Below are 18,272 nucleotides of genomic sequence, written 5' to 3'. Positions count from 1 at the left end.
ACGCTCTAGAGAAAGTAACCTTGTCACCACAATAAACAGAACATGCCAGAGGGATAGATTCCTGCCCCAGAGACTTCCCATACTCTGGAATAAACTACCTATCTATATCAAACAAAGCTCCTCATTAGCACTCTTCAAGAAAAATCTTGATGATTGGATGGGAAATAGGAAAATCACCCCGGGGATCACTTCTGTGGCTCTGCTCGACAGTGGCACAGGAAAATAATTTTCTTGGGTGGCAAAAGCCAGGGTATCTTTTTGGCTGGGCTTGAATAGGCCCTAGGGCCGATAGCCTAGTACCTGCCTATGAACCTATGAAGATCCATAAAATAGTGATAATGCACACTCTACTGCGGGAAACATGACACCATTAGCTGGGATTCCTTTGAGTCCTAGTGAAAAGACTGCCTATTGTGAGACAGGATACCATGAGAGCCATGCCTTTATTAATAGAGTTACATATGCATTTAAGGAGTTTACTTGGAACTAACTGATTACCTTAATATAAAGGTGAGAAATAAACATTATGGGTAAGAGGTGTGTTTTTTTAATTTCTATACGTCATCCACAAAACAAACTTCTGCAGCAGGGAAATGAAATAACTACAGAAGTGTACTGAAAGATAAAGGCTGATTAAATATAAATTATTGCTCAGAACAGACTAAGCTGTACCATTTCACTTTTCTAAAAGTTTGTACTACAAACCATGAACTACAGAACTGCGAATTATTATTACAGCCAAGTGACACCCCCAGGTGTTTTTGCAATTACATCCTACTGATACCTCTAGGCATCAAATATTGCATGTTCAAACTTACATAAATAATTCTAAATCATGCTACACACAGAGTGTCAAAATATTTCAACTTAAAGCTTACACAGAGGCAAACACAACTGCATTGATATTTGACCTCTGTCTGGTGCAGGTAAAGAGAGGTTAATTGTTGTTAATGTAACATTTATTTATATTGTCCTCAATGTCATGTTTCTCTAATTATCTCACCAAACAAATAACACAAACAGACCTGCTTCATTGGAAAGCTAACAGATGGCCAAATAAAATGCTGCTGACAGTATGAAGCAGGTATGTGCTACTTGGTTTATGAGATATTGTTAAGTTGTTTATAAAATATTAAAAACTTAATAGTGTGTTTATTGTGACTTATAAAATCCAGTTTAAAATCTAGAACCTAAAGAATAGTACCACTATAAAAATAGTTTGTGCTGAAGAGTTTACCATTTATATTTTCTTTAGTAATCCATGTGGGGCCAGGGATGTAAACATTTATTTGAAATGTAAGGACATAATTTGATTTTATCAAAAAGCATAGGTACCACCCACTGGAAGTTACAGTGCAAACTTCCTGAGCGCCACTGGAAGAAAAAAGTTAATTGCTTACAAAGAAAGAGCTTAATCAGGCAGCAGGGATGCAGAGTGTGTACCCAATAAACCAATAGTAACGTGTCAGATATATATGAATGAAACTGGATGCTATATGCCTATCTGGAACACCTGCATGAAAGTCAAGTTAAGCACTGCAGGCAGTCAGCAATGAGCAAGTGAGCATGACGGTTGTAAGATGCAAGACAGAATGAAGTTGAATTCTTCAGATCCCACCTGACAAATAAGGGTTTATATTACATAGTCGAAGTTCCGTAACTCCGAACACCTAATGGTCGAACCATTATGTTCGAAGTTACAGAACTTTGAGTATGTAAAAAAAAAATAACTAGCCAACGGACAAAACAATAACTTGTTGTAAGCAGGGGGGAAGCCCCCCTGCACCCCCACACCCCTCGCTACTTAAATATACCAACTCTGAGATCGCACCACATTGAAGTGAATGGAAACCTCCATTCAAACTCTCGAACTTTTACAAACTCGAATGTATGGTCTCGACCATATGTGGTTCGAACTTGTAAAAGTTCGACTATGTGATAGGAACCCGACAAATAATTTATACAGTCTGTACAACAAGAAATAACCTACCCAAATGTGCTAAGACCTCAGACATTGCACTCTCACAAGGAGTAACAGGGTTGACATTCATTCCAGGAAATCTATGGGCGCTTAATCTCCGCACCTCTCCAACATACAAACTCATACCCATTGCATCCCCATCTGCCCTACCCTTTCCATACTATATATCTAATATCCCCTTCTTCTGTTATTAGCTCTTCTATTGCAGCTCTCAGTGCTCTACAAATTCTACTCCCTTCACAGCTAAAACATACCTCCTGTTCTTTTGACTGGACCACATTTACTTCACATATAGCACCTGTATTATACTTTGCATACTCCCAGTCCTACTTATTTTTAAACCTACTCATCATTATTTGTGTGTGTGTATGTGACTACAGAGTGTCACTTAGTTTTTAATGAATAATCACTGGTGAGTTTGATCGAAACAAAAAACATTGAGCAACCTTATTTGTAATTAACATTAATCACCACAAAGAGCATTGAAAAAAAATAATTGCAAATGTAAACCAATAGGTTATATTTGTGATTACAAAAAGTAAAAAAAAAAAAAAAAACTCCTAGAAATTAAGTATATTAACTCCAGGGTTGCACAAAAGGGGAATTATGTAATGGTTGAGCTAATAAACTTTGACCATTGCATAATCTGACCAGCTATACCAAAGACAAAAAAACACACTGAAAACTGTGCAGTGATAAATCACATAAAACCCATGTCACTTTACTATATAATTTAGCTATAGCTTTAATCTTACCTTACTGTTATTACTATGTATGTAACCTGGGCTTCGAAATGGTCAAATCTGATCAGTGCTCTAACCCTCTAAACAAAGTTAAATAAATAAAAATTAACTAAATAAAAATTAAAGAAATAAGACAGTTGTTCATGGCTATGCATCTTTTCAGTGACTGATTCATTAAGGACAAGGTAATGAATCCTTTTTTGATTAATCTAAGTTTGGTCAGTTGGACAGTATACCCTAAAGTGCACTGTCAAATAACATCTAAGCTACCAATAAAGATTAAATAGTAGAACCAAACCAAACCATACAATTAAAAAGTCCCAAAGATAATCAAAGGTATCTGACAAAACAAATGCTGAGGAAATGTACTATGTTATGGACACTGTCTTGCCATTACAACAGGGGTAACGGTTAGTTTATGACAGTAGTATTGCTTGGATGAGGGTGACATACCACTTTAAGTTCCTTTATAAGCAGTAGTTGGATGGAATTGGTGTGGTCATGGCAGTGGAAGTGGTGATGTGGGTGTGTGGAGCAGAAGGTGGTCTTTTTTATTTAATTGTTAAAATAGTTGAAAGTTATTCCACTGCTTGGATTTGGTGTGAATATCTGGCCAGGAGAAACAGACTTGAATCTGGTTTGAATATCTTGGTGTTCAGATTGGACAATGCTCTCCAGTCTGAAAAATAGTGAAGTGCCCTGATTTAGCTTAAAAGTTACATGACTCTGTGTATTCATGGGTCTGCAAACCCTTATTTAGCAATAAGGAATGGAAGGCACTTTGATGACCCTTGTGGCTGCGGGTACCAGCATCATCTGACATCTGCATATCAAGTCAAATCCCAGTGTAACTGGTGTTCAGCCCTCCGACCCAGAATGTTTTGTTTTTTATTTTATTTTTTTGTAATGAGAAGAGTGTCAGTGCAGAGGTACAGGTAGGCATTACATTTTTGTGACAATCTACAGATCCTGTCCCCCCAACATGTATTTAAACATACATTCCTGTGTCAATCAACCCTTTGGATTAAGTAGATGTAGATACCCCTTCTCAGATTTCCTCCAACAGTGACCTGTATGGAAGAAACTGCTTTGCTGTAAAGGACACTCTTCAAATCTGAAACCATTTAAAGAAAATCTGCCTTCATGCCTATGAGAAGAAACTTTCAGTCCTCATTTTAAGGAGTCAGTGTTCCTTGATGGCCCTAGGGCCTGAACCCTAGATTTCAAACTTACCATCTTATGCTAACATTGCATTTCTCTTAGCTACGGGAAAATAGAGGAAAAGGTGAACTATTTGGTAAAAGAAGTCCATTTGGGTATTTTATGTTAGGGAGACAGGGACTATTTGTCATGACATGAACATTTCAGTAAAGATATCAGTCTGTACAGTATGACACAAGTTAAATCATCAACCATTCTACAACTTATTAAGGAAACTTGATTTATCATTTCACAGTGTGCCGGTGATGCCTGGGCTACAATGCTATTTTCTGGTTTTGAATCCTCAGAAATAACAGCACCAGAATAAATAGATACATTCTATTTAGTTTTAAACTTAACACACAATGCTGAAATATCTACTTGCTAGCAAAAAATTATAACAAGCCTAGAATGCTTGGAAGATAAAGCTCAGTCCTACTGACAGAGACATAAAACACATTCTTAAGCAAAACAAGAATGTAATACCAAAAAGTATGCACATGTAGGTAATCATTTAGAAAGAAATGTTGTGCTATGTTTTGCTTCCATGAGAATTTGGTAGAAATAATGCTATACCTTATTGGACATAAATTAATCATTAATTGAGGTACCTATATGGCTTGAACAGAATGAGGTATAGACAGTGTTAAAGAACTGGCTGGAGAGAACCCAAACTGAGTGAAGACCTTCTCAGCAACCTGCTGAAGAACATGCCAGCAGACTGTAAGCAGATGTAAAGAAGTATACATTTTCCCACTTCTATCAACATTGTTGCTTTTTAAAGCAGAAATTAACAAAATTGCATTCTTTTGTTTTAGGTCTCATATTAGAGATTTACTATGTTTTAACATTTTTAAATATTACATATAAAGCTGTACAAATTCAGCATAAAGTTTCATATGCATGCTTAGAGAAAAAAATAAGTATGACAAGGTTACTGAGGTCTGTATTTTCCATATTTGTGAATGGACGAAATGACTCCTGCATAAACTAGAGTAAAGTGGCACAGACTTTCCATGTTTACAGCATTCAGCTCTCTTGGGGATTTTAAGTAATATGAGAGCATGTGAATTTGTCAAGGAAGTCAAATACATTGCCTGCTCAGACCGAGCCTTTTAGCTTTGTTGACTTTTAAACTTTAAGGTTTGGCAACAAATTGTATATGAAGATGTGTTTGTTGCTACCTCCACTCAGCTGATACACATACATGCATCAAGAGACAAACACACACTCACATACACACACACACACACACAGTTTATTTCAGTGCTTTTAGATGTATTCCTTTAGTCATGATCATGGGAATTCATAACACTTCAGAATTCACCTCCTGATACAGAGACTATTTTCTACATATCGACAATTATCAACAAAAGAAAAAACAACAAAATGTAAAATTACAGGCTGACCAATTTTCTGTGCTTTTTAAATGTATTTATCTTTACATCGTACCTCCCTGATTTCTAACTATATATTTCTGTATAGTAATCCATAACTGACAGCTCCCTATTGAAATGCTGGCGCTCGAAATGCCAAGTGGCATCAAGCCAAAAAAAAAACCCCCCCACAAAACAGTGAATCACAAAAAACAATGGTTTCATCCAAGGGATAGGCATGCAGTGGGGACATGTGGCATATCACCATTTCTCTGTGGCAGTTTAGCTATGTCCACCATCCTTTCACTTCTTTTGGACCATGTTTTTTCATCCCGAAGTCTCCACCTCTGCCAGGGATCATCACAATGAATAGCCATGGAACAAGTTGGGATTAGGCATAATGGTTAAGGTGTTTACCTGACAAACACAAGGCGTAGTCTTTGTTTCTTTCCTTTGGGAAGACTGGCTAGGCTTACAATGGCCTACAAGGGCAGCCAGCCTTGTACCCACCTGTGAACCTCTGTAAACCTCTATGAATGGAAAAAGGAGAAGACGGGATGATTTTTCTGTTTTGTGGGAATAGACCCAAATTATAAAGGGATCCTATTTATGAAGGAGTTTACTAACTGCCCAGCTTCCTTAACCCCAACCTCAAAAATGGCAAAAGACAGACAACATGTGTTATTTTACAGGAACAAACTTTTCCTCTTAGAAATGGTATAAGACAGTTGAACCTTATTTGATTCATTCAACAGAAGTATATAAACATGAATATCATTGCTATGGGAGTAGACATTCAATAGAAGAGGGTAGAGGGCTCAATTACTTGAATAAACAATTGCACTGAGAAAGGGTATTGACCGAAAGCTTTGCTGTGGACTGCCATCCTAAAAGTTTTATGTGGTCTGAAGTTGCTGTTTTGGATGTTTCCCTTTTTACTTGAATGCTTAATACTAAAGTACAATGTATTTCTTGTTTCTAGATTAATTTTATGCAGGAAGGTTTTATAAAATAAATTCTGGGTTGTTAATGTCATTTGCCTTACATACTGGATAACATGTAAGGAAGGTATATAGTGTGTGAACATGGTGTAAGGTTCTTCTGCTACTTCCCCTTTGTCTCTCCTTCATCAGTTTTCTTCAGCTTCACTTCCACTTCCTCCTTATATCAACCCAGTGAGACTTGTTTTACAGAATTTGTCGGAAAAAAAAAACACATTTAAGAAGGCATGCACAAATGGGACAACACAAACGGTTGGCTGATTCACACGATGTGTGTCACATTTTTCACCAACCTTTTAAGTATAGCTTATTTTGTGTTGTCTCCTAATTATGCCTTGAAGATCTATTTTTTTGTAGACATGGGGATGTCATTACCTTCCGTAACTTTAGTCAAAAGAAGACAAACATGCAAGTTGTCAATTTCAAGGTAAGCTGTCTACATCTGCACTATTGTTTATCACCAGTTTTATATAATAGTTTCCACATCTTCAAAAACTTTGTACTTGTTCATGGCTTTAAAACTGGATCAGGACAAATGTAAAATATGCAATTTGTTTGCATTCACTTGTGTGAACACTAAGGTGGATTGCGTTTAGTTACATACTGCTTCTATGACTGCAGTATCTCAGATAATTTCCCCTCCTCAGAGGTACAGTGTTCTCACAGCTAAGGGCCACAACCCCTATGTCAGTGGTGCAAGGGGTGAAGCTGCTTGGCAGAATGCTTTTGCATTGCTACAGGTAGATTTTTTGGCATATCACAATTGTTCAAACATTTTCATTGCAAACAGCTGCAGCTTGTTCAGCCCTTTTCAAATGCATGTGTTTTTGTATAAATGCAAATAATAACAACAGCAATAATAAAATGAATTTATAATACTTGTTACTTTAGTAAATCATTCCCAAAACACATCCAGTGTGATCTGTTCCTCAGTGTGTTTAACTGCAAGTTCCCTGCAGATATTTTTGGCGTAAGACTGAAATAATAACAGTGGCAGTTTGGGAGTACTGTGGGTTTTTCAATAACTCATAAGAGGATATGAGACAACAAAAGGAGTTTTTAAAAAGACACAAAAATGCACTCTCTGAATGTAATAGGTTCTTTGAGTAGGAAAGCTACCTTCAGCATTGCTTTCTCTGATCCCAGTCCTTTTTTGTTCACTGTATTGAGTAGATCCTACACTATTTCTTTTCTGTGGATGGCACCAAAGAAGAAATACTAAGCTAAAAATGTTTATATGTCATTTAAGATAACTCAATTTACAAATTATTTTTGCATTGTTTAATACATAGCTATTAAAACATGATCTAAGTTGCATTTGGAAGTACAGGCCTTCTCTGAAGAAATTTTATATGAATGGTGTCAAATATTTCCTAACCAAATTTCTCAGTCTCTTACTTCAAGAATCAGGACCAGAACCAAAGACTATCAGTTGTGAGTTTTTAGTACCAGGGTAAATGCTTATATATTGACAGAAGTCATATAGAAATTTGATCGAATAAGAGGCAACAAAACATTGCTACCTGTAAAGTCTGCAATAATCACTGTGTTGTCACAAAATTTTATGAAGGACAGAATAAAAATCTGTGCCCAAATTAGGGCATCCCTTTATTATAAACAATTGAGAACTATGTTCCTAACAAAAAACTATATATTTTATATCTAAGAAAATAAATATAGACTGTTGTGAACTGAACTGCCTTACTGTAGCCATGGGTACATTACTTTTTAAAACTATGAGCATAGTAAACACTCTGTGGACATTCAGAATTCAGTTTCTGCTCTGGGACTCCAAGCCAGAATAGATCTTGATGCAGCTATGTGTCCCCAAATAATTCAAAATGAGTTTCCACTTCACAAGAACCACATACTGTTAATCAATAGGCCTACAAACCAGCTCAGGGTTGTCAGACTCAATTATTCTAATTTCATTTATATCAGTGAATTAAAAAATGCTTAAAGCAAATCCAGGGATGCAGCAAAATTGAATATAAATGTAGAGATACACTTTCAGAAGCTACACAATTTCTAATTGCTGCTTTGAGCATGAAAACCATTAAATAAAATAAACCCTAGGCATGTGAAAAATGAGTAAGCGTACCTTTAATCCTTTATTTATTGTTACGGTCGGCACTTCATCATTGACTGGTATTACCATGACAACAAGGACTGCTGGTAGGCTCTGTCTGTCGTTCTCTGATGTATTTGCCATGAGAGTGAAGTTGTCTGATAGAGACTCACTGTGATCATGAGTATACAGAATAACACCCTCTTCAACCTAGGTGACACATTTAAACCACACTTTCAGTACAGAATTAAGATGTTGCAGACACTTATTTTTTCAGACATGCTGTTGTTTTAACCAACGTCAGTTAGTAGTAAGAAGTAGCCTTTAAAAGGCAGTGAATTCATGCACTACATTGCATATATGTTCTAAAGTGAAAGACGTAGTGACTATCATACCTGCCTGTACATGTGTAATTGTTACTATCATCTTAGCACAGTATTACAGTTGAGAACTTGATGCCCTTGCAAGACCATTCAGTTTGATCTCTTATTTTAACAAATATTTGAAATACCTGCCTCATTGTGTTATTTTATAATCCGTTATCAAATAAAGTGATCTCCCTGTCACTGTACAAAAACACTTCTTAGTTAATAAAAATACTACAAAAATGCTTTAGACTCCCTTCTACCATCTAGCATAGTATTGATGTAGAACTGACAAGACATTTCCAGCATTTCCAGAAATGTAGCCCACTACAAGACTCTTTCTTTGGTCTTTCTGCTTTCACATTAATCTCCAATTAGTTGATGGAAAGGACATGAACAGGAAAGCTGGGAAATGTAATTTCAAATCAAAAATGGGATATTCTAAAAAGGAAAACTCTATTCGTTCTAAGCTATAAACTCATCAATAGTTTTTGCATGTCCGAATTACTATCTGATACCACCAATAAAAAAATAGTTTGAAGTTGTGCAGATGTTCCAACCTACTGGTGTAAATTATGTAAATACATTACGTTTTACTTTAAAGGAAATGCTAGGCTGACATGAGAAGGGTTATCCCAGAAGCAGACCATGTCACATGGGTGTTTTATTGTGATGTATGTGACACTATAAAGGAGAAGATGGGGATATGCTGACATATGAAAAACTCATAAACTCGGTGACTAGATACAATAAACAAGGAAGAAAGAAAGAAAACAAATGGGTAAAATAGACGAGATGAGTTTTCTAATGAGTAATGGGATGTCTCTTCTGACCATGTAAGGGAAATGAGAGTGTGGAGCACTTGTTGGGTCACATATGAGCCATTCCCATAGCCAGAATGCACATATTTTCTGGAGTGTCTTAACAATGGAAGTTTGATGCGAGCTACTTTTAAAGTGAGAACAGGAAGGGTACATTTGTGGGAAATATCTGCCAGGAAAGCATACAGCCTGACATATATGCAGGAAAGCAGGGAAGACAGATAGAAATTAGGCATGGGGGAATCTCCTTTTTCTCTTGTTGCTTGCACCAGTCCCCTGTTTCTCAAGCATGGAGACCATTCATTTCCAAAATGGACCACTTACTTAGGTTTTAATGGAGGGTGTAGTTTGAAATGTGCATGTATTTCTGGAAGTCACGTTCCTGTTGGCTAACAATCTTTGTTATAAAAGTATGGGTTATATGATACTTGGAACTGCTATAAACACTGGGAAGTCATATTATTTGCAATACTTTATAAGATATGATAGTAACTTGATTATTCAGAGGGTATTTCTTTTTGGAAGATATTCAGATTTTTAAAAAAGTGTGTGTGTGTGTGTCTGTGTGTGTGTGTGTGTGTGTGTGAGTGAGTGTGTGTGTGTGTGTGTGTGTGTGTGTGTGTGTGTGTGTGTGTGTGTGTGTGTGTGTGTGTGTGTGTGTGTGTGTGTGTGTGCGTGTGTGTGTGTGTGTGTGTGTGTGTGTGTGTGTGTGTGTACAGGCAATATGAACAGTAATGCATCTATTTGTATAGTATGTGAAGGAACATCAAACTTTTGTGAGATATAATGAAATATAACATTGAGATGAGGTCTTTGTGATCTAAAATTTCATTATTTTCTTCTGTTTCCCCAAAAATGCTACTGCATTTTGAAAATGTGAGTGTATTATTATGTTAAAATAAATTCATAACATAAAATGAGTCTCAAAAAGCTTTAGTGGTATAGTGCTTTCATTGATTTTGTAGCAGTATAGATATCCATTTCTGTATTAATTTTTAGCAATACCTTTCAAAGCACATTAGTTTTATCTCCCTTTAGCAAGTGCTTTCTCTCTCTCTGTCTCTCTCTCTCATTTTTTGCTCATTGACTTAAAGTTGTGAGGGGTGCAAGAACTGCAAGCTACAGCTTTGGCTCACCTTCTCAGTAAGTGCAAGCAACAGTCCTTCCCCTAATCCCAACCCTTCCCCTTATTTGAGAGAAAGTCTGCCCATAACACTACTACTGTTCATTTAAGTCTGTAACTAGTGGCAGAGTTAATGGATCGTAAGGGGAAACTGTTTGTTGCCTTCAACAGTTTAAGTGTTTGTTGGTTTGATGATATGATGCACTTAATTTGATCATTTTTGGTTTGATCATTGAATAATTATTTTCCCTACATCGCCTTACTAATGCTTGTTGACCCTAACCTTTACCCTGCCCCTGCCTCAAGTTAGCTATGGAAAAAACTATCAATAAAATTACAACTATTTAGAAAAAATATGTCTAAATGTTTGGTGGGATTTTTGTGATCAGATTGCAAAAAAAAATTGTTTCCTTTTCTGATCGTTTTTTTTTTGTGTGTGTGGTGATTTGCAAAATGCTGGCAGCAATCATTCAATGTTAAAGTTTTGGAATTTTGATAAAATATACGTATGTGTACTATATTAAATTTGTGAGCACGGGCAAAGATGTAATATATCTTTAACAGTCTGATGTGTATGGGAAAATTAAGAAATGAGGAATGCACCTTTAGAAATGGGTAAAGGGACTTGTGTAAAAGCTCTCAACACAGTTTAGTCAGGCAGGCTTTTAGATAATGACACATCAGTTGCCTATTTTGTATTGTATAAAAAGAGGTTGTCTATTTACAGAACCCAGAAAATAAGTTCTTTAGTTAGTGGTTCAGCGTAAGATAAAAGAGGGACTTTACCAAAAGATTTAAATTTTGTGGAGTTCAACAGCCATTTCAGGGTTAATTGTGGATGCAGCCTGAAACAGAGGCCTGACAGGGTCTACAGCTGTATTTAGCAGAAGAACAGCTTGTGTGTGCAGAGGCTATTTGGTGATTTAGCAGAAGAACAGCTTGTGTGTAGAGGCTGTTATTTGGTGAGCCACTGTAAAATGTGGTACAAAGATACTGTTCTCAGTGTGTTAAAATGCTGTATAAATCTGAGTGGGGTAATGTTCCATTTTCTTCTGTCTTAGATTAATAACCCTCTTTGTTTTACGATTGTGCCTTCATCATTCTATTTCCAGACTTACCATATACATATATCCAGTGGATATAAAAAGTGTACACACCCCTGTTAAAATGCCAGGTTTTTGTGATATAAAAAAATGAGACCATAATAAATCATTTTAAAACTTTTTCCACCTTTAATGTGACCTATAACCTGTACAATTCAATTGAAAAACAAATCTGTTAGGGGAAAAATATAAAAAATAAAAAAACATACAATAAGCTGGTTGCATAAGTGTGTACACCCTTAAACTAATACTTTGTTGAAGCACCTTTTGATTTAATTGCAACATTCAGTCTTCTTGGGTAGGAGTCTATCAGCATGGCACATCTTGACTTGGCAATATTTATCCACTCTTCCTTGCAAAAGAGCTCAAAATCTGTCGGGTTGTGAGGGCATCAGTTGTGCACAGCCCTCTTCAGGTCACCCCACAGATTTTCTATTGGATTTAGGTCTGGGCTCTTCTAGTGAAGCCATTCTTTTGTTGATTTGGATGTATGCTTGGGGTCACTGTCATGTTGAAAGGAGAAATTGCTCTTCATCAAAGTGACTGATATTTGGAACTGTTCATAATTCCATCCACCTTGACTAAAGCTCCAGTTCCAGCTGAAGAAAAGCAACCCCAAAGCATGATACTGCCACCACCATGATTCACCATGGGAATGGTGTTCTTTTGGCGATGTGAAGTGTTGTTTTTGTGCCAAACATACCTTTTGGAATTGTGGCCAAAAAGTTCAACCTTGATCTCATCAGACCATAACACATTTTCCCACATGCTTTTGGGAGTCTTGATGTATTGTTTTGCAAATTTTAGCCGGGCCTGGATGTTTTTCTGTGTAAGAAAAGGCTTCCGTCTTGCAATCCTACCCCATAGTCTAGAGATATGGAGAATACGGGAGATTGTTGTCATATGTAGTACACTACCAGTACTTGCCAGAAATTCCTGCAGTTCCTTCAGTGTTGCTGTAGGTCTCTTGGAAGCTTCCCTGACCAGTTTTAGTCTTGTCTTTTCAGCAATTTTGGAGGGATGTCCAGTTCTTTGCAACATCACTGCTGTCCCATATTCTCTCCACTTTTTGATGACTGTCTTCACTGTGTTCCATGGTATATCCAATGATGTGGAAATGTTTTTGTACCCTTCTCCTGACTGATACCTTTCAACAATAGATCCCTTTGATGCTTTGTAAGCTCTCTGTGAACTATGGCTTTTGCTGTAGCAGGCAACTGAGTAAATGTCAGGAAAATCCTACTAGGATAGCTGAACTTTATTTGGGGTTAATCAGGATCTCTTTAATTGATGGCAGGTGTGTACCCAAGAAGGCTGAATGTTGTAATTAAATCAAAAGGTGCTTCAGCAAAGTATTAGTTTAAGGGTGTGCACACTTATGAAATCAGCTTATTGAACGTTTTTTTATTTTCTATATTTTCCCCAATTCCCCAAACAGATTTGATTAATTGCGGTTTCATTCTTTTATATTACAAAAACCTGGTATTTTAACAGGGGTATGTACAATTTTATATCCACTATATATATATATATATATATATATATATATATATATATATATATATGAGTGTGTGTGTGTGTGTGTGTGTATCTATATAAAACAAAATACATATTATATATATAGACATATGTATATATATATATATATATATATAGAGAGAGAGAGAGAGAGGGAGAGAGGGATGTTTTTTTCATCATGTTGAAGGATATATTTTATCTTTTTCTTTATTAAGACAGATTAATACAATTTTGTCTGAGCCATCATTGTAGGCTAGCCATCTCAGATATGCTACAAAGTGGGTAAAAATAAAATAAAAAAATAATACTGCTACTACTGTTTACAAGTTAATTATTTTTTTTTCAGCTACTGGGGGTGTTTTAATGCCTTTTTTATTATGAGCCCCACAATGCATTAAACATATTTCATTTGATTACTTTGCTGTTAAACCTTGATTATTATTTAAGAAAACTGTCATGAATGCAGCTAATAAATAACATCATTCTAAAATAAATTTTGTTTCTGCTGAATGCAGAATCCAAGCAATTTTACCTCACTGCAGTTTACTGCTGAACTGAAAGTATCTGTGCTCTGCACTGTATTTAATTCATTACTCACATGTTATGTTTAATTGCTTGATGTGGTATTGCAGAACAGGTGCAGTAATTCACATCTTTTTTATACCATCTCTCTTGTCATTTGGGCATGGAATAAATTATCTTATAAAAATGTACTACGAACATCTCATAGTGATAGTTTTCCCTTCTGTCAACACAGTAAAATATACTCCACTGTATACTGCAAATTATTTTATTTATGCAAACTGATTTTTCTTGCTTTGTTTAATGTTCACTTGCTTGAGACTTATTAGTTTTTTGAAGTGGTTTGTGAAAATGTATTATAATAGAAGTTGAAGTGAGCTGAGTTTAGTTGAGAGACATGAGTGTGTGTGTGTGTGTGTGTGTGTGTGTGTGTGTGTGTGTGTGTGTGTGTGTGTGTGTGTGTGTGTGCGTGTGTGTTTGGGTATGTCTGATGTATGTAAAAGTAAAAACTGAAATAAATGGCAGATGCCTTTTACCATTACCATGGACAGGAGATCAGTTCATTTCTGAGTGTGAGCAGGATAGAATATGACTTAGCACTTCTAAATGACAGATCATGGTTTCCTAATAAAAAAAGAGTAGATTGCTCTCTGAATGTAAGGCAGGGATCATTCACCTCATGTGGAGACAGTAAATATTTCAGGGTTCTGGCCAAGATTATGGACATGGGGGATAAGACGATTGAAAGATGGTTGAGTGCAGCTGTGGCAGCTGATTCAGATCACAGTAATGAAGTCAAGCTGAATCCTAGGATCAAGCTCAAAATGTACAAGTCAATAAATGTCGCCATCCTCATCCTTGGTCATGAGCTTTGGATAGTGATTGAAATGATGAGATCATGGGTATAAGGTGTGAAAATGGAAGTTCCTATATAGTGTGTGAGGTCTCTGTTATGGACAGAGAGAGGAGGTTTGCATTCCAGGATAATCTTGGAGTTGAACAACTGCTTCTCAGGATTGAAAGAAGCCAACTGAGGTTGTCTTGGCACCTAATATGAGTGCCCCTGGGGGCATCTCCCTTGGGAGTTGTACCAGGTAAAGCCCACCAGAAGGAAGCCCAGGTCAGTCCTAGGGCATGATGGAGAGATTATATCAAGCAGATGGCGTGTCAACACCTAGGCATTACTCATATTGACATGCAGACTGTTACTAAGGTTAAGGGAAATCTGGTGTACCTTGCTCAAATTGCTACTACAATAACCCTTATCAGTCCACGCAATTTAGAAAATGAATGACTGAATGGATGTATGGATGTATGAATGCATGTATGGATGAATGTATGTACATATGCATGGATGCATGGAGTGCCAGTAAGCAATTAAGGGAGTGAAACATACAATGCTTGATACTCATAGGTACAATTATTCCTGGACTTTATTAACACAAATAACCTTGACCAGATAGTGCAAACACCCACCAGGGGTTCAAACACACTGGACTGGTACTCACCAATATGTCCTCACTGATGAGGTCAGACTAGAAAGCTGTCTCTTTCAAAATAAAAATCAAAGTATTTTCTTATATTGTCTGAGAGAACGGGTATGCAGCTTTTGGTGTAAGCTTTTCACTATATTTTTGATGTTTGTGTGTGTGTGTGTGTGTGTGTGTGTGTGTGTCAAATTTTAGGTTCTCATCTACACAGATGCTTAGCAATTTAGTATGTGTGACAAGTTCAATTGTTGTTGTGTTGGATGAGGTAACTGAGAAGGAGGTTTTGTTGATTGTACATTCTTTGGGAGTAAATAAGATTCACTTGTAGTTGTTTGGGTTTAGAAATAGCTGGGCAGATGTCATCCGGATTTTATATATGGGAAGGACTCTTGGGTAAGTTGTTGTAGATTGTTGATATTTTTTGTGATAGAAATAACTGTGGCATCATGTAGGTCATTGATGGAGATGTTAAAGAGAATGAGTCCCAAGACTGACCCTTGTGGTACACTGACTGGGATGGGGAGGAAGGGTGAGATGTCTTTATGCCATTTGACAGCTTGAGCTCAATTCTGGAGGTAGCCACAAACCATGACATAGTGGTGGTGTTGAGATGTCCTAGGTTATGAAGTTTGTGTATGAAAATAGAGTGACACACTGTGTCAAAGGTCTTGGATAAATCAAGGAAGAGGGCAGATACTAGGTTTCTGTCTTTCCTATTCATGTTTACTGTATTGGCAAAACTAAGTAAAGCAATAAAGGTACTGTGGTGGGGATGAAAGGCAAGATACGATGAAGAGAGGAGGTTATTTTGTGTAAGGTAATGTAAGAGTTGTGAGTGGATGTGTTTTTTGATTATTTTGGACAGGGGGAGCAGATGGCAATGGGCCTGCATTTTAAGTGTTCAGTTGAATGCCGTCCTTTGTGGAGGGGAAGGACTTGGCTTTTTTTCCAGATGGTAGGGATATATGCTTCACTGAAGGAGTGATTTATTAGAATCAAGATGGGGAAGTCTATTGCTTCTGCGGCCATCTTAAGGTATTCATGAGATAAGTTGTTGGGGGCTAAGGTGGTGGGTTTCAATTTAAGTAATATTTTTTTATATAGGTAGTGGGGGCAGGTTGGAAGGAGAGGTCATGAAGAGGAGTGGTTGGTGCTGCTGTTGTCAGGGTATTGGTGTTACGGGAATTTTGAAATAATGATGAGACTAACTGAATGAATGAGAGTTGAAAGCATCAGCATAGTTGGTAGAGTTGTTGTTAGTGTTAAGTGTAGGAGATGGTTGAGTATTGAGGTCAGGATTGACCAGCTGGTTTATAAAGGATCAGAATATTTGGGATGTTTGTAATAGCTATTTTGTAGGTCAATATAGTATGTTTTTTATCTAATTTAATTTGACTTTTAGTTTAATTTCTGAGTGTTCTGAATTTTTGGAGATTTGTTAGTGTTTTACTGGATAGCCATGTATTCCAAGCTCTATCTCTAAATCTCATAAGGTGTTTTACATTTTGAGGCAACCAGGGGCCAGGTTTGGCCCCAACACACTTTTTCTTAAAATGGAGCAAGTTCATTTAGGATATTCAAGAAAGTAGAATAAAAAAAATGCTACTGCATCATTTAGTGGAATGTATTTTAGAGCATTTCAGTTATATAGGTTTAGATGGAATATAAATAAATGTTTGTTGAAATGTGTCAGGTCACATACCATGCTGAAAAGTGGCCACTTTTGAATATTAGTTTATGTAGCTAGGGAGATGATCACTTAGGGTATCTGGAAGGGTACATGTGGTAAAGATTTTATGAGGCATAGAGGTAAGAATCCAGTCAATTAATATCCCCTTAGTGTTGCTTTTATTATAATGGGTGGAGTGGTGATTAGTTGTGACAGATCATATAGATTTATTGATTGATAAGATGAATCAGAGGAGAAAAAGAGAGAGAGAGAGAGAGAGTCAGTATTAAAATCACCCAGTTTGAATTCTTGGGAGGTGTTGTATGAGACCCAACAATTCTGCAATAGAGGGGTTATTACTAGGTGACAAATAAGCACCTGTGATGGATAATATCTTGTTTTAGTGGAGTTTGAGGGTAGATATGAGAATGTCTGCCTTACCAAATTGTGGAGAATTAGTGGTGAAGGGGGAAAGCTGCAAATAATTTTTGTATAGTATTGCAGCTTCACCGCCCCTTTTATTTTGTCTGCCTGCTCGTAGTATATTATAGTTTGGAGTAAAATTTAAATTTTTCAGCTGGGTTTAAGTTAGTACTACTATATCTGGAGCATGTAGGTTAAGCCAGGCATGAAACTGTGGCATTTTGTTGTAGATGCTTATAATGTTATATGTGCAGTGTTAAGAAATAAGAAGTAGTGTTATTTTGTGCTGAAGGAGTGTGATTTTTGGAGGCTAAAGAGTTAAAGGTTTGTGGGGATGTAGCTGGTCCATAGGCTTATAGGTTCATGGGTAGTTACTAGGCTATCGGCCCTAGGACCTATACAAGCCTAGCCATAATGATTCCCTGGCTATTGCTTCCCACAAATATTTACTTTCCTGGAGTTAGATGGATTTAGTTTGGGGGATATGTTGGTTGTAGGCTAAGCATTTAATTTAATTTTAATTAGTGTTTGAAAAAATCTGTGGTATTGGGAGAGTATAAGGTGGGTGCATTAAGGGATGAGTATGCTGCGGCATGTTGGAGAGTACAACTAGGATGATGGTGATGGGTTGTGTGGAAATGTGAAAGTTAAGATGTTAAGTTGGTGAGTAGCAGGAGAAGTTAGACAATCAGCATGGAGATTGGTATCATGGTGGTTAGTTGTAAGATGATATTTTGACATGTTTAGGGATAGAGGTGGGTGTGGAAAAAGAGGGGTGATATGTTGTAATAGGAAACAGGGAGTATGTTATGATATACAGGACAAGAGGGAGAACTGGATGGTGGAGAAAGTATTGAATGAAATATGGG

General features: G+C 36.8%; 1 protein-coding gene across 1 annotated transcript in view; it reads right to left on the bottom strand.

Moving 5' to 3' along the window:
• The window catches only part of CSPG4 (chondroitin sulfate proteoglycan 4), an 881,559-nt gene that overhangs the window by 208,650 nt on the left and 654,637 nt on the right, over positions 1–18,272 (bottom strand). Inside the window, exon 5 of the mRNA XM_044070270.1 lies at positions 8,403–8,579. Within this exon, the coding sequence (XP_043926205.1) occupies positions 8,403–8,579 (177 nt within the window). The remainder of the gene's footprint in view (positions 1–8,402; positions 8,580–18,272) is intronic.

The sequence above is a fragment of the Protopterus annectens genome, chromosome 4.part1, assembly GCF_019279795.1.
Source record: "Protopterus annectens isolate FY-2018-M chromosome 4.part1, PAN1.0, whole genome shotgun sequence".
NCBI lineage: Eukaryota > Metazoa > Chordata > Ceratodontiformes > Protopteridae > Protopterus > Protopterus annectens.
The sequence above is the reverse complement of the archived record's forward strand: the minus strand, read 5'-3'. Positions and strand labels throughout refer to the sequence as shown.